This window comes from Mustelus asterias, chromosome 4 (assembly GCF_964213995.1).
Source record: "Mustelus asterias chromosome 4, sMusAst1.hap1.1, whole genome shotgun sequence".
NCBI lineage: Eukaryota > Metazoa > Chordata > Chondrichthyes > Carcharhiniformes > Triakidae > Mustelus > Mustelus asterias.
The window spans coordinates 63825274-63847489 of record NC_135804.1 but is presented as its reverse complement, the minus strand read 5'-3'; the positions used below and the strand labels follow the sequence as shown (position 1 = coordinate 63847489).

The window sequence follows — 22216 nt, the reverse complement described above, 5'->3', positions numbered from 1 at the left end:
TAAAAACAGTTTATCTGGCAATCTCATCCATTGCTTTACTGTGAGCAAATTAGCTGCCATATTTCCTACAAGAGACTGTACTTTGGAAGTAGTTTATTGGCTGTAGAGCATTTGGCAAAGCAACTTGAGGTCACAAAAGGCGCTACAGAAATCCAAGTCATTCCTTATTGTTCAGGCAGCTTACAAACCTTAACATGATGTGAAAGTGTAGGAAGAGGAGAAAAATGTAAACTTGCCATTATGAACAAATCACTCCACAACCTGTATCTGGGACACCTCTACGTCTCTGATCTTTCCTTTTCATTCATTTTCTGGAGTGCCCACTCCAGGATCCTAAGGTTACGGCAAAGATTATTGTAATTTTGCAAAAATTAGGAATTTTTTGGGAAGAATAAAGTCATTTGGAGACATTCTAGAGATGGTTGTACCAGAGATGTGATCTTACGAAGACACAAAGTGACAACATTCCAAAGAATTGTTGCAACAAGAACGAATCAGTGGCAGATTTTTATTCCAATTGTGCCAGTCTCACAGGAGAGAGAGAAAGCAGGAATAACTCGGCATGCAAATCAGCCGGCCCAATGGGAGATAGATGACTTTCATTGTTGTTGGTTAGCATTATCCCCATCGGAGTCTCCTGTTTAGTTTTACTCTCCAGCAAGTTGAAACACTGCCAAAGTCTACAGCCAATGAGAAAAGAAAGTGAATCACAGGAATATTCCAACAATACAGTGACTGCACTAAGTACTTCACTGGCTATAAAGTGCTTTGGGGCATGCTGATGGTGTGAATGAAATAATATAAATGCTAGTCTTTTTGTCTTTCAATTGTTTTATTGAAGATACTTCAGGCTTAAAGATCTCAACGTTGACAGCCACAGCTTGTCATACCTCACCTGAAAAGTCATTCCTCTGTGAAAAAGAAAAAAGACTTGCAATTCTAGAGTGCTTTTCATAGCTAGCTAACATCTCAAAATACTTTTTGAAGTGTGGTCACTGTTGTAATGCAGGAAACAGTCAATATGTGCACAACAAACTCCCACAAACAGCAATATAATAGAGAACAAAGAAAAATACAGCACGGGAACAGGCCCATCGGCCCTCCAAGCCTGTGCTGATCATGATGCCCTAACTAAACTTTAAAAAAAACTTCTGCCCACATTCCAGGCACCCACCACACTCTGCATGAAAAACCTCCCCCACACATCTCCCTTAAACTTTCCCCCTCTCACCTTGAACCTGTGCCCCCTTGTAATTGACACTTCCTCCCTTGGAAAAAGTTTCTGAATATCCACCCTGTCTATGCTTCTCATAATTCTGTAGACCTCTATCAGGTCTCCCCTCAGCCTCCGTCTTTCCAGTAAAAATAATCCTAGTTTATATATCCTTTCCTCATAGCCAACATCCTCGAGACCAGGCAACATTCTGGTGAACCTTCTTTGCATTCTCCAAAGCTTCCACGTTCTTCTGGTAGTGTGGTAACCATAACTGCATGCAATACTCCAAATGCGGCTTAACCAAAGTTTTATATAGCTGCAACATGATTTCCCAACTCTTGTACTCAATGCCCTGGCTGATGAAGGCAAGCATGCCATAAGCCTTCTTAATCACCTTGGCCACCTGTGTTGCCACTTTTAGGGAACTGCGGACCTGCACACCCTGATCCCTCTATATGTTAATGTTCCTGAGGGTTCTGCCATTTACAGTATAATTCACACCTAAATTTGATCCTCTAAAATGCATCATCTTGCATTTGTCCGGGTTAAACACCACCTGCCATTTCTGTGCCCAACTCTCCAATCTACCTATATCTTGTTGTATCTCCTGCCAATCCCCGACACTATCAGCAACTCCACCAATCTTCGTGTTATCCTCAAATTTACTAATCAGACCCCACACATTTTCCTCCAGATCATTTATATGTACTACAAATAACAGAGAGGTCCCAGCACTGATCCCTGCGGAACACCGCTAGCTACAGATCTCAATTCTGAAAAACACCTTCCACTGCTACTCTGTCTTCTATGACCAGTTCTGTATTCATCGAGCCAGCCCACCCCAAATCCCATGTGATTTTAGTTTTTGTACCAGTCTGCCATGTCAGACCTTGTCAAACGCCTTATAAACTACATCCACAGCCCTTCCCTCATCAAGTATCTTTGCCACCTCTTCAAAAAACTCAATCAAGTTGGTGAGACATGACCTTCCTGTACGAAACCATGCTGCCTGCCACTAACTAGTCCATTTTCTTCCAAATGTGCATATATCCTGTCCCTCAGTATCTTCTCCAAAAGCTTCCCCACCACCCACGTCAGGCTCACCAGCCTATAATTTCCTGGATTATCCCTGCTTTTTTAAACAAGGGAGCAACATTGGCTATTCTCCAATCCTCTGGAACCTTACCTGTGGTTAAACAGGATGTGAAGATATCTGTTAAGGCCCCAGATCATTTATTTTTGTGATGCTGGCCAGACACCACAAATAGCTACTCTTCTTCAACATAGTGCCATGGGATCTTTTACATCCACCCAAGCAGATGGGGCCTCAGTTTAATGTCTCATCCAAAAGACAATCAGGCAGTGTGGCATTCTCTCAGCACTGCACTGGAATGTCAGTCAATATAACATTAGCTATTTATTCAAGTGAGGGGATTACTACAGCCATATCTAATCCTGTCTTGAGGTGACATATCTGTACACACATTTTCAAAGAGGATTCACAGAATAGAATCCAGGAACCCAAAGTTGGTCACCTCTTCACTTCTCAGGAATCATGCCAATCCAGCCAAAATCAGACAATCTCACCACACATGGAGAGAATCTAGAATTGTTCCTGATCTGCATGGCTCAATACCATAGTGGACAGTGTGACAGATTACATTTGGGAAACTATACCTTGAAAACAAACATCTCTCTCAAACTTATACAGTACCGTTCAAATGTAGTGAAGAAATACCCTTTATTTCAGGAGTAGAGTGTGGATATATTTTATGTTTCTGAACCTGTTCCAAAGGCACTGAAGCTGGACATGTTCAGATTATCTGTCAATTAATGCAAATCGATCCATTCAGATAACAGCAGAGAAGCATCAAAGTCATTCCTATTGACCATTCCAGACCATGTCAATTAAGTTTTTTCAAATGTTGGACAAGGTCCCACTGCCCGAAGATGCAAAAGTCAATAATTTGCTGCACAAGAGGAATGAAAGCAATTGATTCTCTGAAGCTTGCTCAAGATCGGATGCTACAAGCGAAGCCTCTTGATGTCCTCACTACGAAAGTCATTCCGCAATGCAAGCACCTGACGCACCTCAGCAGGCGTAAGGCGCCAGGTCAGTGGCCCAGAGTTCTGTCCCCAGTAATCTAAAATCTCAGTGACCTGTAGAAACAGAAAGTGACATGAGAGATCTGCTGCAAACCCACACGTCATATCGTGACTGAAATACATTACAGTGGAGTTATTCATAGTGAGATAGTGACCTGGTAGAGTAACACATAGAAACAAGTAATAGGAAAAGTGTGTCCATCAACAGAAAGGATCTCCAGTGGTGAAGAGAATCTGGGAGTAATAGTTGGTCACAGCTGGAAATGGCTGCTCAATGTAGAACATAGAACATTACAGCGCAGTACAGGCCCTTCGGCCCTCGATGTTGCGCCGACCAGTGAAACCAATCTAAAGCCCCTCTAATCTACATTATTCCAATATCATCCATATGTTTATCCAATAACCATTTGAATGCTCTTAAGTCCACTACTGCTGCAGGCAGGGCATTCCATGCCCTTACTACTCTCTGAGTAAAGAACCTACCTCTAACATCTGTCCTATATCTCTCACCCCTCAATTTAAAACTATGTCCCCTCATGTTAGCCATCACCATCCGAGGAAAAAGGCTCTCACTATCCACCCTATCTAATCCTATCATCTTGTATGCCTCTATTAAGTCACCTCTTAACCTTCTTCTCTCTAACAAAAACAACCTCAAGTCCCTCAGCCTTTCCTCATATGATCTTCCCACCATACCAGGCAACATCCTGGTAAATCTCCTCTGCACCCTTTCCAACACTTCCACATCTTTCCTATAATGCGGCGACCAGAACTGTACGCAATACTCCAACTGCGGCCGCACCAGAGTTTTGTACAGTTGCAGCATGACCTCATGGCTCCAAAACTCAATCCCTCTACCAATAAAAGCTAACACACCGTACGCCTTCTTAACAACCCTATCAACCTGGGTGCCAACTTTCAGGGATCTGTGCACATGGACACCCAGATCCCTCTGTTCATCCACACTACCAAGTATCTTACCATTAGCCCAGTACTCTGTATTCCTGTTACTCCTTCCAAAGTGAATCACCTCACACTTTTCCGCATTAAACTCCATTTGCCACCTCTCAGCCCACCTCTGCAGCTTATCTATGTCCCTCTGCAACCTGCCACTTCCCTCCGCACTGTCTACAAGTCCACCGACTTTAGTGTCATCCGCAAATTTACTAATCCATCCTTCCACGCCCTCATCCAGGTCATTAATAAAAATGACAAACAGCAGTGACCCCAAAACAGATCCTTGCGGTACACCACTAGTAACTGAACTCCTGGATGAATATTTCCCATCAACCACCACCCTCTGTTTTCTTACAGCTAGCCAATTCCTGATCCAAACCACTAAATCACCCTCAATCCCATGTGTCCGTATTTTCTGCAATAGCTTACCATGGGGAACCTTATCAAACGCTTTGCTGAAATCCATATACACCACATCAACTGCTTTACCCTCATCCACCTCTTTGGTCACCTTCTCAAAGAACTCAATAAGGTTTGTGAGGCACGACCTACCCTTCACAAAACCGTGCTGACTATCCCTAATCAAATTATTCCTTTCTAGGTGATTATAAATCCTAACTCTTATAATCCTTTCCAATACTTTGCCCACAACAGAAGTAAGGCTCACCGGTCTATAATTACCAGGGTTGTCCCTACTCCCCTTCTTGAACAAGGGGACAACATTTGCTATCCTCCAGTCTTCTGGCACTGTTCCTGTAGACAATGACGACCCAAAGATCAAAGCCAAAGGCTCTGCAATCTCCTCTCTAGCCTCCCAGAGAATCCTAGGATAAATCCCATCCAGCCCAGGGGACTTATCTATTTTTACCCTTTCCAGAATTGCTAACACCTCCTCCTTATGAACCTCAATCCCGTCCAGTCCAACAGCCTGCATGTGAGGCAGTTATCAACACAGGATAGTGAGAAGGCATTGGATTGACAAGCAAATCATACTGACACTATACCCACCAATGATATGGTCAATTGTGGAATATGATGATCAGTTTTGACCATCAAAAAGATATAGATACATGAGAAGGAGTTCAGGGAAGAATGGCCAGAATACTGGGCTTTAGAGGCTAAGTTAAGGAGGAAAGCACAAACCAAAAAACATGTTTACATTGGGGGAAAAAAACTGACAGAAAATCACAGCTTGTTCAAATAACAAAATGTTAAAACAAACAGGTATTTAGAACATAAATAACAACAACATAATTCGCAAGTTTCACGCAAGGTAAACAGAGTAGAAATTTTCCCTACAAACTCCCCAACCAGCAAGTTGATTTAGGGTCAACCGACAGCATGAGGAGGATCAATATGCTCCATGAATTGAGAAGTTAATAGCTGTTGATGGGAGGGGACGATAGAATCCCTACAGTGCAGAATGAGGCCATTCAGCCCATTGAGCCTGCATCAACAACAATCCTGTACTTACTCTGCTAATCCCCCTGACACTAATGGATAATTTAGCATGGTCAATCTACCTAACCTGCACATCTTTGGACTGCGGGAGGAAACTGGAGCACCCAAAGCACCAAACCACCCAGGGGAGAACGTGCAAGCTCCACTCAGTCTGGAATTGAACCCGGATCCCTGGCGCTGTGAGACAGCAGTGCTAACCACTGTGCCACCATGCCACCCACTTTAGATCCCTGGAATAATTATATTCTCTGCATGGAGGAGACTTGCTGGGCTCTTGTCCAGTTTTCTCTTGGGAGCTTTGGCAGTTCTTAAGCAACTGTGTTGCTAGAGCCAGTTCATTGCTTTGGATTGATTCTGCATTATACTGTTGTTGTCTTGTAACTATCTTCCCCTCACTTTGTTTGAATCTCTCAGTCAGGCTGCGGTCTCATCCACAACATCTATAAGGGATGGGTCAGTCACATCCTATGGGACGTGACCATAGTTCACTTACCCCTTCATCCTCCTCAATCACTCAGCTCCCTCTGACACTCAACCAGTCCATCCTCCTCAATCACTCCATTCATTCCAACACTCAATTGTCCTCAAACACTAAAAATACTGCAGATACTGGCAATTTTAAATAAAAACAGAAAATGCTGGAAATACTCAGCAGCTCAGGCACATCTGTGGAGAGCAAGGAAAAGAGTTAATGTTTCAGGTGGGGAACTCTCTACCAGAGCAGGGAATACTTAGAGAAGTAACACATTTTAAGTGGGAAAGAGAAAAAGGAAAGAACACATAGGGAAGCTCTGTGAAAGGTTGAAAAGATGAGAGATTAAATGACAAAAGGGATGATGGTGCAAGGCAAAAGGAGATGTTAATGAGACAAGTAAAGAAACAAAAGATAGATCTGGAGGTGTAAATGTGACAGGCAGAATTATCAATAGTTGCTATCCAAAAAAAACGGGCAGGGGTTATGATCTGAAATTGTTGGAGCTCATTTTTGAAGCCAGAAATCTGTAAAGTGTCTAGTGGGTACTGTTTCTTGAGCTTCAATCCTGACCTTTAACGGAACAGTGTCAGAGACTGTGTCCAGAAAAGTCAGCGCAGAAGTGGAGCAAAGAATTAAAGTGACAGGCGACTGGCAGCCTGGGATCACACTTGCAGACTTCATGGAGGTGTTCGACATAGTTATCATCCAATTTGTGTTTAATCTCCCCAGTGGAGAGGAGATAACATTGTAAGTAACAAATACAGTTATTAAATTGAAAGTAGTATAAACATAAGTCACTGTTTCAATTGGAAGGAGCAATGGGGCCTTGGACAATGAAAAAGACAAAAGGGCAGATGTTGCATCCCCCACAGGTGCTGTTGGAAGGGAATGCTGTATTGGGTGTGAATAAGGAGTGGATCAGTTGTTGAGGAGAGAATGGTCCCTTTGGAATGTTGTGGAGGGGAAAATGTTTTTGGTGTTGGCATCACACTCAAGGTGGCAAAGACAAGGACAAGAGAAGCCTATCATGATTCTGCGAGCAAGGGGAAATGGGTGAAGGCATAAGCGTGGAAATGGAGTGGACATAATCATGGGCTCCGTCAACCACAGTGGTGGGGGATTCCTGGATCAAGGAAAAATGAAAGACATACATAAAGCACTGTTACTGAAGATTGCATTGTCAGAACAAATGCAGTGGGGACAGAGAAATTGGGAGAGTTGAATACAGCCCTAACAACAACTAGGGTGTGAGGAAGTGCAGTCAAAGTAGCTGTGGGAATCAGTGGGCTTGTTTTTCTACCCAAGCCAGCCCCCCATCAAACCCATTTCCTTGCAGTACTTAAAAACTGTTTCCAACTCCAAGTTCTCTGTTCTGACAACGGGTCATCAACTGAAACATTAACACTAATTTTCTCTCTCTACAGATGCTGCCAGACCTGCTGAGTAGTTTTCTGCTTTTATTACATTCTATCAAATGGTTTCTCCTCCCATGTCCACATCTCAAGGTTTCATCCATTCCTCATCATTTACAAGCTCTCCCTTGCTGAGGTTATTGAAAACAGGGTCACCTTTCACCTAGCTTTACCTGACCACCTCCTCCAACAATCTTGTCCCTAGTTGTTGTTGATCTGATCCAAAACTTTCTCCAGCTTTAGAACACAAAAACCAAATAAGTGCTCATCAACTCCTGTGGATATTGACTCATTCTTCCTTGTGATAGACTCAGATCGCTGGACCCTGGCAATTGTGTTCAATCCCAATTTCAGCTTCATAATCAATCTGTTTCAAAGGTTTTTCTTTCACTTCTACAACACTGCCTGATCCACTTTTACCTTCCCATACTGTTACCAAAATTTATCTTATTCGTCACAAGGGGTGCTTCTTGAGACAAACTTCTGATCAGCCTCCCTGTTTAAATTCTCATTCTTGTCTATGGATCTATCTGTGATTCCACCCCTCTCGACAGTGTATTCTCCAGCCTGTGCCCATGTGTACATTCCAGAGGCCAATTTACAGTTCATGGGGCCCTGTGCTCAGTATCACTTTCAGGGCCTCCCTAACCTGGGATCAGAAAGCTGGAGCCCTCACACACACACTGTCATTCAACCTCCCTCGTGCACACACTCTCTAACCTCCACCCTTCACACACCCTGTCTTTCCCCATCCCTCACACACATTCTCTCTCTTCACCCCACCCCTCACACATTCACTCTCGCATCCTCCCCACCCCTCGCACACACATTCTCCCACCCCTCACACATTCACTCTCTCTTCCCCCACCCCTCACACACACAATTTCCCCCAACCCTCACACACACACAATTTCCCCCAACCCTCACACACACAATTTCCCCCAACCCTCACACACACACAATTTCCCCCAACCCTCACACACACACAATTTCCCCCACCCCTCACACACACACAATTTCCCCCAACCCTCACACACACACAATTTCCCCCACCCCTCACACACACACTATTTCCTCCACACCTCACATACACACCCTATTTTTCCCCCAGACAGACTCTCTCTTTCCTCCACCACTTCACACGCTCACCCCTGCCTCCACCACCAGTGGGGGAGTGGGAAATTTTGAGGGGCAGGAACTCTAAGAAAATGTGTTGACATTATGATTTTTCAAAGTTCTATCATGTTGTTTTCCTATTTAGTAATCATTTGAGTTGCCAAACGTCAGTAAAACTATTATTTTTAAGTGAAACATGTTAGTGCCAGTTAGCAGTTTATTTCAAACCATGAATCATTAGTCTTCAGCATAGTTAGAAATTAATTATGGAAGCTTAATTGTGTAATTCAACCCTATTAAAAACATGAATTCTGGAACTTTACCAACAAGATATAGAACAAAACTGGGTAAAGAGTTAAGATAGTAGCTCAAGGGGCTGAATGGCCTACTGTTGTTCCTGTGATCCTATCTAGATATCAATGAATGGGGCTTGGAACGTGTATAATACATGGTCAATTAAAACTAATCCAGATTTCAAAGAACTATCAGTCGGCCAAGTTAACAGCTCGCATCGTACCTCCCCAGCATTCAAGGTTAAATGTTATCAGGTCAGAATCATAGCATTGTTATGGCACAGAAAGAGGTCATTTGGCCCATCACGTCTGCATCAGCTCTCAAAACAAGCATCATGACTTAGTGCCATTCTCCTGCCTTTTCCCTGTACCCCCGCGCATTATTTCTACTCAAATAATCATCTAATGTCCTCTTAAATGCCTCGACTGAACCTGCCGCCACCACAATACCAGGCAGACCCCAACCACTCGCTGTGTGAAAACATTTTTCCTCGCATCATTTGCTTCTTTTCCAAATCACCTTAAATCTGTGCCATACTTCCAAACACTGGACGCCAGCTACTGCTGCATGCGTCAGAACTCCAGTCAGGCACCATGGGCGAGGCCTCTCCTGATTATATACTGCTGCTCCTCCTTGTGCTGGTACACAGTGCCACAAGCTGCATGGGTAATGTGGTTCCAACCAGTGACTGTGTCAGGAAAGGACTGCTCTCCGATTGGCTCAGCAGAGTGATTGACATGTGAATTCTGGAAGGGCTTTCAAAGTAGTTCTGTCCTTGATTGGCTACGAGAGGCTCACTTATTTTGGGGCCCCTGTTTGTGGATCCTGTGAATAGGCGTGGCGTGTTTCATTGTAAATCCGCCCCGGTACATTCTCCATTCCTTGACCAGCACCCTGATAGTTGTTCCTCTACTGCACTATCAGCAGTTTCTCATTCAGCCTTCACACTCTGAAACTTCCTGCTTCACTCAGTCAGGGCCTCCCCCTCAGCTATTTTTCCTCTGCTTCATTGTCTTTCCACTCCTCACCCATCCCCACCCCCTATTCATAATCCAGGCTGAGATTGCTGCACATAATCAGCACTTTACACTGTTTCAAAACACATCATTCAGATCTCTCTCAAACATGCCAACTCCATGAGCTCCGTTTGTTCTAACTCCTTTTATAGAAGCTACATTAACTTACAGTTCAGAAACAAGTCACTCGGCCCAACAACTCTATGCTGCTTACATTACATTGCATTACAGCAGTGCCTACACATCAGAGTTCTTCATTGGCTCTAAAGCAGTTTGGAACGTCCTGAGGTTGTGAAATGAATTATATACAAACAAGTCTTCCTTCTTTATCTCCCTCGAGCCACCTCCCATTTCCTTTACTTGATCGACGCACTCACCCTTTCCAGATTTAGTATAGTCGCCATCTGAGACAGGCGAGCAAATTTGTCACGAATGGTCCACGTGATCACTGACGTGAGGTATGCAATAAGCGATCGGAGCTCCTTGTCAAACTGCAACCCGCCAAGCTGAAAAGTAAGCAAAGAAGCTCAGGAAGGAGACAGCGCACAACTGTTTTTTAAGAGACAAATGAATGTTAACAGGGATAGGAGATCTCCGCTGGCGAGGTGAGGAAATTTAAATAAATGCACCAAGTATCATTCAAACCCATTTTGTCATTGAAGTGTTTCTCGAGCCTCTTCTTCCTATTTTAATCAAACAGCCTCTGGGCAAATGCATTGCCTGCCATGATGCTAAACTAAGTAAGTAAATCGCACTGCGTTCAATAAACTATTCCCTTTGTCAGATGACAGCTTTGGAGTTATTGCCTATCCTCAATGCACTTGGCCATCAGGGGGGAAAGAAAAAATAATCCAAGATCCAATTTGCTGTCTAGTGACCTTCCTCCTATCGGAATTCAGGGGGAGCAGGGGACACCTGATCCCTGCATCAACTCAGTGGGAGTCAACATCTTCAGAATAGCTGACCATTAAAAGAGGATTGTGGGATTCATTCTGCAGCATGATTTGTGCCAAGACCTTTCATATGCTTCCAAGTGTTAAGGAATATCACTGAAGTTTATTCAAATTTAAAAAGCTTTAACTAAAATGGGTACATACATTCAGCACCTTACCATGCCTTGCAGCTTCTAAGGCAAATTTCTTCCACCTTTTGCAATTTCCCACTTTTCCTTGTCTGTACTGGACACCCTCTGTGGTTCCTGGCAATAATCTGAGCAGGAACCCTGGACCATTTCTCCCCTGCCTAGCCCAGTGAGACAAGTGACGTGAACTGTTACCAAGCTAAGTGAGATCAGTTCACAGCACAGCCAAGGATTAAGCCTGCAATCATACCAATATAGGAACAGGAGTGACCTCGAGCCATTCAATCAGATCTTGGCTGGTCAGTCCCTCAATTTCAATTACTGCCTTGGTTCCATAACCCTCAAAAAACAGAAATCTTTCACTTTTCAACTGACTCTCAATTCCAACAATTTTTGGGGGAAGGAAATTCTGAATTTTCCTAGCCCCTGTCTGAAGAAGTGCATTCTAACATCACCTTTAATAGTCTAATAATTTTAAGGTTTTGCCTCCTTGTCTTGGACTCACCCACTCGAGATCAGGCAGATTAAAGAGAATTATTTAATCCACTGATCATTCAATTAGATCACCCCTTAATCTTCTATATCTGTAGTTGATGGAATACAAGACTAATCTGTACAACCTACCCTCAGAACGTAACCCTTTTACCCATTGGTATGGTTCAATAGCACACATGGGCCCACCTACACCCAATAAATCATCGGTTCAGCTTGTTTCAGAACAACATGTACAAAATGCAGAAGTACTCATAACCTTTTACACTCATACCCGGCTGAATGTTGACTTGAGAACCACCTTCTCCAGTTCATTCGCAATCAGGCTCGTCATCAAACTGGTGAGGCTATCATAGATCACCTGGGACAATCCAATCTAGAGAATACAGACACAGTCACATATAGAAACAACCTAGAGAATCAGTGAGATTACATTGTGTGGCTTCATTGTACAAGTGGGACATGGAACTTTATTTTCACTCCTTTTCCCCTTGCTACTCAAGGAGTTGAATCTTGCAAGTGTCTGCTTCCATAGTGCTTGTTACTCAGCCCTTCCAGGTCCACGTGGACAATGTGACTAAAGCGGTAATCAGACTATTCGCCAGTGGGTAGCATCACAGCTGAACTGGACTCCATCGTTAGTTGCTGGACATGGTCAGAATTGGGAACTAGCTGTAAATTTTACCCTCACTGAGATCAACTGACAGCACTAATTGAACCTGGGATGTTGCTGTCAGTCTAGAGATCTGTCATGTGCCTCAGTTCCTTGATCCACTGAGCAAACAGGCCTGCTCCACACACTACTCAATCCAAGAATTCAGTTAGCTGGTAAACTGCACAAATATCAATCTCCATATCCAAGTGATACTTATTTTGCTCAAGGACTAGGATGGAGTAGTTATGAAACCACAGAGCTGCTCTACACCCAGTTTCAGGGGGAACACTGGATGGTGAAAGGTGAGGGACTTCCATTTACTTTTTTACCCACTATGAATAATAATGACCTCTGAAATCACAAGGAGAATAGATCTGAAATAGGTTTCTATGACAAAATGCTATTAAGGTATATCCTCCCAATGACGCAAGCATTCCACCCTCACTCAGCTAGTCTGATGGCTGTGTAAAGTTATTTCATTATTTTAAATACAGAAACAGATGATGGCCCGAGGTCTATGAACAGACCTGCTCAAGTCAAAAAGGGCTGGCAATATAATTGAACATAGTCATTAGGTGAAATTTTACAGAGCTAAAAATGGCAGGAAAACTGAAAACCAGGGTGTGGGGAAATGAGTGGTGAGTAAAGAGTTCCATTATCTCGAAATATTTGGGAAAGAACAATCAAGAACAAAGAACAAAGAACAATACAGCACAGGAACAGGCCCTTCGGCCCTCCAAGCCCGCGCCGCTCCCCGGTCCAGGATTGAATCCTGAATCCAGGATCCCCGCCCAATTTTCCAGCCTATCTACATCCTAATATCCTATCCACCGAGCTGTCCCTCACAGCTACGATGCTTTGTTCATCACAACCTATTAACTCACCCCCACCCCCCCATTCCAGACCAAGAAACAATGTGATTCCTTGCCGTTGCTACCAGTTTATAATTTAGGATCCAAGATTAGGGAAGCTGCATTTCTTGCCCAAGGCCCACACTTTACTGGAACTTTATGGATTTTAAGCAAACCTTGCACACCCACCTTGAACTCTGTCATTAGTTGCTCCAGGTTGAGAATGAATTGTTGGACCCAGGGATCATTGGCTTCATAATCATTAAACTCTTCCTGGAATAAAAGAGAAGAGTGTAAAGAAGTAGATGTCAAGTGGTCAGGTTGCAATACCATGTCTCAGGAATTTGCTCCCTTGTTAAATGGTTGTTTAGGACTAACTGTCTGAGCATCATTGCTCACTTCAATGGTTTGAAGAACTTTAAAATCGTTTCTACAACAAATTACACTGAATGCATTGGGTACGGACGGCACAGTGGTTAGCATCGCTGCCACACAGCAGCAAGGACCCAGGTTCGATTCCCGGCTGTCTGTGTGGAGTCTGCACGTTCTCCCTGTGTCTGTGTGGGTTTCCTCCAGGTGCTCCAGTTTCCTCCCACACTCCGAAAGGCATGCTGGTTAGATGCATTGGCCATGCTAACTTCTCCCTCAGTGTACCCAAACAGGCGCTGGAGTGTGGCGAATAGGAGATTTTCACAGTAACTTCATTGCAGTGTTAATGTAAGCCTCCTTGTGACACTAGTAAATAAACTAAATTAAAGGTTGGTTTGAATTGGTCTATTATTGGGTTTCATGCATGCCTGCAATCAATGAGGCCTTCAGACCACTGCATCCCAGTGCTATTATCAATACATATCTCACATGCTGGGGCCTCAGTTCATAACTATGCTGCTTGCGAAGGTTTTCTGTTTCTTAGTTATGTTTTGGACATGACTATGACTCAGCTGTTGATTTGCTGATGGCCTGAAGGTGCCCTTTGACCCAGGAGTATTGATGCTGCGATCTGGGCTGACGAAAAGATGAAGTGATTCTGGTTTTGTGCTTGTGGTTTTAATAACGATGGTGTTGTTGTGTGTACAGCATGTGAAAAGGATAACAAAGACATTACACTGATGTACAGATTGTGAATGTTAGTGAACAGATTACATATAATAAAAGGCAAGTAGTGACACTAAGGCACTGGATTTATGTGTGGTGAGATATAGACTGTCCAGAGTGGCAATGTACTGGTTTACAGGTTGTGGGATACAGAAATGCACAAGCTGGGCTATTGGGCAGAGAGATACTGGATTTATCGATGATGCGCCCCACTTATACCGAGCAACCTGACAGCTGCATGAATTTGCAAGACACAGTGACATGAGCACATTTCTGAAATTGGAGGTACCTTTATTTTGTTTGTCTCAGGTTAAATGCTCTCACCTCCTCAATGTTGTGCGAGATTGAGAGGAATCCAGTTATCCAGGGCTTAACCTGCGGTTTGATAGCTGTTGTGTTGAGTTCTGCTAAACCTTCCTGGAAGACAAAATCAAAATTAACATACTGAGACAGAATACTAGGGAGCAGGCGTGTGAGGTCGTAGCTGGGTGGAGCAGAGTGATCCAGACTGCAGACACTCAGCATCACTGGATTTGTTAATAGGGGCATAGAGTACAAGAACAAGGAGGTTATGCTGAACTTATATAGGACATTTGTTAGACCTCAGCTGGAGTATTGTGAACAGTTCTATTGGAGAGACTGCAAGAAGAGGTTTATAAAAATGGTTCCAGTGATGAGAAACTTTAGTTTTGAGGATAGAGTGGAGAGGCTGGGACTGTTTTCCTTGGAGAGAACAAGGCCAAGAGTAGATTTGATAGAGATGTTCAAAATCATGAGGGGAATGGACAGAGTAGATAGGAAGAAACTGTTCCCACTCATAAAAGAATCAAGAACGAGAAGGCACAGATTTAAAGTGATTTGCAAAAGAAGCAAATGTGATCAGAGAAAAAACCTTTTTACCCAGCGAGTGATTAGGATCTGGCATTCACTGTCTGGATGTCTGGTGGAGGAAAGTTCAATCGAGGCATTAAATGAGTATCTGAATAGAAACAAATGTGCAGGCATACAGGAAAAAGGGAGGGGAATGGTACTAAGTCATAAAGCTCATTTGGAGAGCCAGTGCAGACACTATGGGCCGAATGGCCACCTTCTGCACCATAACAATCCTGTGACTGAATTGTTTGTATTCATTTTGGGGTCTGCAATTAACTCATCAAAAGATAAAATCAGCCAAAGTTTGATTATGACAAACTCACCTGCAGGAGTTCCTTAAATTTGTTGGATACAGCAGCCAAATCCGACAGGCAGCTGTCAATCTTTGCTTGTGCCTGTTCCGCTCCCAGACCTTGGCTGAACAGTTTTGTACAGTCACTCTGTGGAGAAACATATATTACTTCATTAAACCACTGTAGTTTACAATCCTGCCTCCAATATAGTGAAAGACCAGTAACTTCCATGACACCATTTCGAGTATAAAGCAGTGCCTTCAGGTGAGGAGTAGAGAAAACTGGCAAAAAAGACCCCAAAATCCTTTCCATGCTGTGGCCAGCAGAGGCACTGAGAGAGGGAGAAGGAAACAGAGTACGAAACTTGGATGAGGCTTGGTTTGACATTATTGCCTTTGAAACTGGAATAAAACCTCCAAACACTCCAGTTGCTGCACATCCTCTTCTTAAATAGCAGACATGTATAACGGAGTACAGTACCCTTGGTGAGTAATCGTAAACACGTGGGGATGAATGGTAATCATGCAGCAAGAAAACAATGATCTGCTTGGCCTCAATAAAAGTGCAGTATCGTGACCATCAGCACATGTGCAGTTTCTGGCTGGTGACACATTAGATATGACTGTGACACTGCTCAAAGTTGACAAATGCACGATGATAAGGCTGACTCTGTAATGAAGGGCCACAGGTCAGATACTGGCGGATTGTCGCAGGATGTATCCCAACCGCTGTCTGGTTCTTCCATCAGTGGGAAAAGATCAAAAAACATTAATCCTGGAGAAAAATGGAATTGAATACTCCCATACCTCCAGGGTCTTTTTCAAGGTCAGAAGATTTTCACTGCACATTTCCACATTATTCAGCGTCACCTAAACAAAACGAGACAAGTTAGAAGTACATAGTAAATTAGAACAATGAGCAGGACAAATCTACAACATCCATCAAACAATGAGAGAGTCTTTGACAGTCTTATGACAAGAGTTTAGAAAGCTCGTTTCTGAGACTGGCTGGTGCTGAGTAAGATATTGGAGGTTCACTCCCTGGGCACAAACCAAACCCAGGCTAATGATCTTTGGAAGTCTAACATGAAATGAGTTCCACACACTTCAACCTAATAGCAGCACAAAACTGCCATCAAATTAGGAGTTACAATGGGGAGGATAGGTGAGAAAGATGTTACACTGGTCCAATGGCAGGTATTCAGATTAGGTACATTGTTAGGGCAGGGAAGAAGAGTGAGTTTTACTCTGCAGATAACGGTGTTACAACGGATCAAGGAGCACTCCATGCCAACACTGAATGCCCGAGGGGAAAGTGGTCTGCTCTAACCTCCAATTACCCTGAAACACAATCCAAGCCTGTGAAGGAGGGAAGCCGGCAATCCGGAAGAGGTGTAGGATCCTGACCAATGTCAAGCTCATTGTTTAGTGACCACAAATGTGACCACTATTTCAAAGCTTGTGACAATGGTGCCTGTGACGCCAAGTGTTTGGGAGCACTCGTGCTAGATCGAGGTGTGCCAAATGAAAAGGGTCACATTTCTCAGCTGCGCACAAAGGTCACATTTAAAAAATGGTCATTCCTGTGGGTGAGAGATGCTTTGCAAGGATGTGGAGCCAAGCCAGTGATGCTCCACAGAATAATTTCTCAATGGCAGCCTGCTGGCAGGAGAGGGAGCCATAACCTAACAGGAAAACAACTTTCCAAGCAGAGGGAAGTGTATAAAAGACACATACCAAAAAGGATTGTTTGGCTTCATCTGTACTTTCAATTCCCTTGGTGTCAAATTTGCCCTGTTGCAGGCTGGAATGCATGATATTCACAGCACTGGTTACACCACGCTGTATGTCCTGAAAGGTCGTGGCTGGAAATCCCATCCGCAACTTGTGATAAAGCACCTCCCTGAAGAACAGCAATACGTGAAGACAGTGTAAATGAGTGAGCGACAGACTGCTAGGACCTCCTGCAAGGTTTCACCCCGAATCAAGAAACAAAATTCAGTTGTAAACAACTATTTACGACTGACACATTCTTCCAGTGTCTTCATGGGCTATAACTTACACAGAGCTTCCTCGTGTATCAACACTGACCCAGAGACTTCACCTGTACCAACCCTGACCCAGACATTGCTCCTGTATCAACAGAGCCAAAGATTGCTCCTGTATCAACACTGGCCCAGAGATTGCTCCTGCACCAACACTCAAACAGAGATTCCTCCTGGATCAACACTGACCCAGAGATTGAACCTGTATCAACAGAGCCAGAGATTCCTCGTGTATCATCACTGACCCAGCGACCCCTCCTGTACTTCTCACCCAGATTCATAGAACATAGAACATAGAAAGCCACAGCACAAACAGGCCCTTCGGCCCACAAGTTGCGCCGATCACATCCCCACCTCTAGTCCTATCTATAGCCCTCAATCCCATTAAATCCCATGTACTCATCCAGAAGTCTCTTAAAAGACCCCAACGAGTTTGCCTCCACCACCACCGACGTCAGCCGATTCCACTCACCCACCACCCTCTGAGTGAAAAACTTACCCCTGACATCTCCTCTGTACCTACCCCCCAGCACCTTAAACCTGTGTCCTCTCGTAGCAACCATTTCAGCCCTTGGAAATAGCCTCTGAGAGTCTACCCTATCCAGACCTCTCAACATCTTGTAAACCTCTATCAGGTCACCTCTCATCCTTCGTCTCTCCAGGGAGAAGAGACCAAGCTCCCTCAACCTATCCTCATAAGGCATGCCCCCCAATCCAGGCAACATCCTTGTAAATCTCCTCTGCACCCTTTCAATGGCTTCAACATCTTTCCTGTAATGAGGTGACCAGAACTGCGCGCAGTACTCCAAGTGGGGTCTAACCAGGGTTCTATAAAGCTGCAGCATTATCTCCCGACTCCTAAACTCAATCCCTCGATTAATGAAGGCCAGTACGCCGTACGCCTTCTTGACCGCATCCTCCACCTGCGAGGCTGATTTAAGAGTCCTATGGACCCGGACCCCAAGGTCCTTCTGATTCTCTACACTGCTAAGAATGGTACCCTTCATATTATACTGCTGCTTCATCCCATTGGATCAGCCAAAATGGATCACCACACACTTATCCGGGTTGAAGTCCATCTGCCACTTCTCCGCCCAGCCTTGCATTCTATCTATGTCTCGCTGCAACTTCTGACATCCCTCCAAACTATCCACAACACCACCTACCTTGGTGTCGTCAGCAAACTTACCAACCCATCCCTCCACTTCCTCATCCAGGTCATTTATGAAAATGACAAACAGCAAGGGTCCCAGAACAGATCCCTGGGGCACTCCACTGGTCACTGACCTCCATGCAGAGAAAGACCCCTCCACAGCCACTCTCTGCCTTCTGCAGGCAAGCTAGTTCTGGATCCACAAGGCAACAGCCCCTTGGATCCCATGCCCTCTCACTTTCTCAAGAAGTCTTGCATGGGGGACCTTATCGAACGCCTTGCTGAAGTCCATATAGACCACATCCACCGCTCTTCCTTCGTCAATGTGTTTGGTCACATTTTCAAAGAACTCAACCAGGCTCGTAAGGCACGACCTGCCCTTGACAAAGCCGTGCTGACTACTTTTGATCATACTAAACTTCTCTAGATGATCATAAATCCTGTCTCTCAGGATCCTCTCCATCAACTTACCAACCGCTGAGGTTAGACTCACCGGTCGGTAATTTCCCGGGCTGTCCCTGTTCCCTTTCTTGAATATAGGGACCACATCTGCAATCCTCCAATCCTCCGGAACCTCTCCCGTCTCCATCGACGATGCAAAGATCATCGCCAAAGGCTCCGCAATCTCCTCCCTCGCCTCCCACAGTAACCTGGGGTACATCCCATCCGGTCCCGGCGACTTACCAACCTTGATGCCATTCAATAGTTCCAACACATCCTCTTTCTTTATGTCCACATGCTCGATCCTTTCTGTCCACCGCAAACCAGCAGTACAACCACCCAGATCCCTTTCCACCGTGAATACCGAGGTAAAGTATTCATTAAGCAGCTCCGCCATTTCTAACGGTTCCGCACAAACTTTTCCCCCTTCACCTTTTAAGGGTCCTATGCCTTCACATCTCATCCTTTTACTCTTGACATATTTGTAGAAAGCCTTGGGATTCTCCTTAATCTTACCCGCCAAGGCCTTCTCATGACCCCTTCTCGCTCTCCTAATTTCCTTCTTAAGCTCCTTCCTACATCCCGTATACTCCTCTAAATCCTTAACACCTCCTAGCTCTCTGAACCTTCTGTACGCCTCTCTTTTCTTATTCACCAGGTTCATCACAACCTTCGTGCACCACGGTTCCCGTACCCTACCAACACCCCCCTGTCTCATCGGAACGTTGTCATGCAGAGCTCCAGACAAACATTCCTTGAAAATCCTCCACTTTCCTTCGGTACTTTTCCCCAAGAATGCCTCCTTCCAATTTACCCGTCTAATTTCCTCCCTGATGACACTGTATTTCCCTTTACTCCAGAGAAACACTTTCCTAGCCTGCCTGATCCTATCTCTTTCCAATGCTATCGTGAAGGAGATAGAATTATGATCGCTATCCCCAAGATGCTCACCCACCGAGAGATCCTCCACCTGTCCAGGTTCATTAGCCAGCACCAGATCAAGTACAGCCTCTCCTCTAGTAGGCTTATCCACATACTGTGTCAGGAAACTCTCCTGGACACACCTAACAAACTCCTCTCCATCCAAACCCCTAGCCCTAGGGATATTCCAATCTATGTTTGGGAAATTAAAATCTCCCATCACGACAACTCTGTTATTCCTACATCTCTCCAGGATCTGTTTCCCCATCTGCTCCTCAACATCTCTGTTACTATTGGGCGGCCTATAGAAAACACCCAGCAACGTTACCGACCCCTTCCTGTTCCTAACCTCCACCCACAGAGACTCCGTAGTCAATCCCTCCACGGCGTCCACCTTCCACCTGTACTTCTCACCCAGAGATACCTCCTGTACTTCTCACCCAGATTCCTCCTGTACTTCTCACCCAGAGATTCCCCCTGTACTTCTCACCCAGAGATACCTCCTGTACTTCTCACCCAGATTCCTCCTGTACTTCTCACCCAGAGATTAATCCTGTACTTCTCACCCAGAGATTCCTACTGTACTTCTCACCCAGAGATTCCCCCTGTTTTTCTCACTCAGAGATTCCTCCTGTACTTCTCACCCAGAGATTCCTCCTGTACTTCTCACCCAGAGATTCCTCCTGTACTTCTCACCCAGAGATTCTTCCTGTACTTCTCACCCAGATTCCACCTGTACTTCTCACCCAGAGATTCCTCCTGTACTTCTCACCCAGATTCCATCTGTACTTCTCACCCAGAGATACCTCCTGTACTTCACCCAGAGATTCCTCCTGTACTTCTCACCCAGATTCCACCTGTACTTCTCACCCAGAGATTCCTCCTGTACTTCTCACCCAGATTCCACCTGTACTTCTCACCCAGAGATTCCTCCTGTACCTCTCACCCAGAGATTCCTCCTGTACTTCTCACCCAGAGATTCCTCCTGTACTTCTCACCCAGAGATTCCTCCTGTACTTCTCACCCAGAGATTCCTCCTGTACTTCTCACCCAGAGATTCTCCCTGTACTTCTCACCCAGAGATACCTCCTGTATTTCTCACCCAGAGATACCTCCTGTACATCTCACCCAGAGAATCCCCCTGTACTTCTCACCCAGAGATACCTCCTGTATTTCCCGCCCAGATTCCTCCTGTACTTCTCACCCAGATTCCCCCTGTACTTCTCACCCAGATTCCACCTGTACTTCTCACCCAGAGATACCTCCTGTCCTTCTCACCCAGAGATTCCCCCTGTACTTCTCACCCAGAGATTCCCCCTGTACTTCTCACCCAGAGATTCCCCCCGTACTTCTCACCCAGAGATTCCTCCTGTACTTCTCACCCAGATTCCATCTGTACTTCTCACCCAGAGATACCTCCTGTACTTCACCCAGAGATTCCTCCTGTACTTCTCACCCAGATTCCACCTGTACTTCTCACCCAGAGATTCCTCCTGTACTTCTCACCCAGATTCCACCTGTACTTCTCACCCAGAGATTCCTCCTGTACCTCTCACCCAGAGATTCCTCCTGTACTTCTCACCCAGAGATTCCTCCTGTACTTCTCAGCCAGAGATTCCTCCTGTACTTCTCACCCAGAGATTCCTCCTGTACTTCTCACCCAGAGATTCTCCCTGTACTTCTCACCCAGAGATACCTCCTGTATTTCTCACCCAGAGATACCTCCTGTACATCTCACCCAGAGAATCCCCCTGTACTTCTCACCCAGAGATACCTCCTGTATTTCCCGCCCAGATTCCTCCTGTACTTCTCACCCAGATTCCCCCTGTACTTCTCACCCAGATTCCACCTGTACTTCTCACCCAGAGATACCTCCTGTCCTTCTCACCCAGAGATTCCCCCTGTACTTCTCACCCAGAGATTCCCCCTGTACTTCTCACCCAGAGATTCCCCCTGTACTTCTCACCCAGAGATTCCCCCTGTACTTCTCACCCAGAGATTTCCCCCTGTACTTCTCACCCAGAGATTCCCCCTGTACTTCTCACCCAGAGATACCTCCTGTATTTCTAACCCAGAGATTCCTCCTGTACTTCTCACCCAGATTCCTCCTGTACTTCTCACCCAGAGATTAATCCTGTACTTCTCACCCAGAGATTCCTCCTGTACCTCTCACCCAGAGATTCCTCCTGTACTTCTCACCCAGAGATTCCTCCTGTACTTCTCACCCAGAGATTAATCCTGTCCTTCTCACCCAGACATTCTTC

General features: G+C 44.9%; 1 protein-coding gene across 1 annotated transcript in view; it reads right to left on the bottom strand.

Annotated features, from left to right (window-relative positions):
* Positions 1-824: 824 nt before the first annotated feature.
* The window catches only part of cog4 (component of oligomeric golgi complex 4), a 59493-nt gene continuing 38101 nt past the window's right edge, over positions 825-22216 (bottom strand). The window contains exons 12-19 of the mRNA XM_078211157.1: positions 17130-17295; positions 16200-16262; positions 15424-15540; positions 14552-14644; positions 13322-13405; positions 11901-12002; positions 10431-10559; positions 825-3376 (exon numbers count right to left, since the gene is read on the bottom strand). Of these exons, the coding sequence (XP_078067283.1) occupies positions 3242-3376; positions 10431-10559; positions 11901-12002; positions 13322-13405; positions 14552-14644; positions 15424-15540; positions 16200-16262; positions 17130-17295 (889 nt within the window). The 3' untranslated portion in view covers positions 825-3241. The remainder of the gene's footprint in view (positions 3377-10430; positions 10560-11900; positions 12003-13321; positions 13406-14551; positions 14645-15423; positions 15541-16199; positions 16263-17129; positions 17296-22216) is intronic.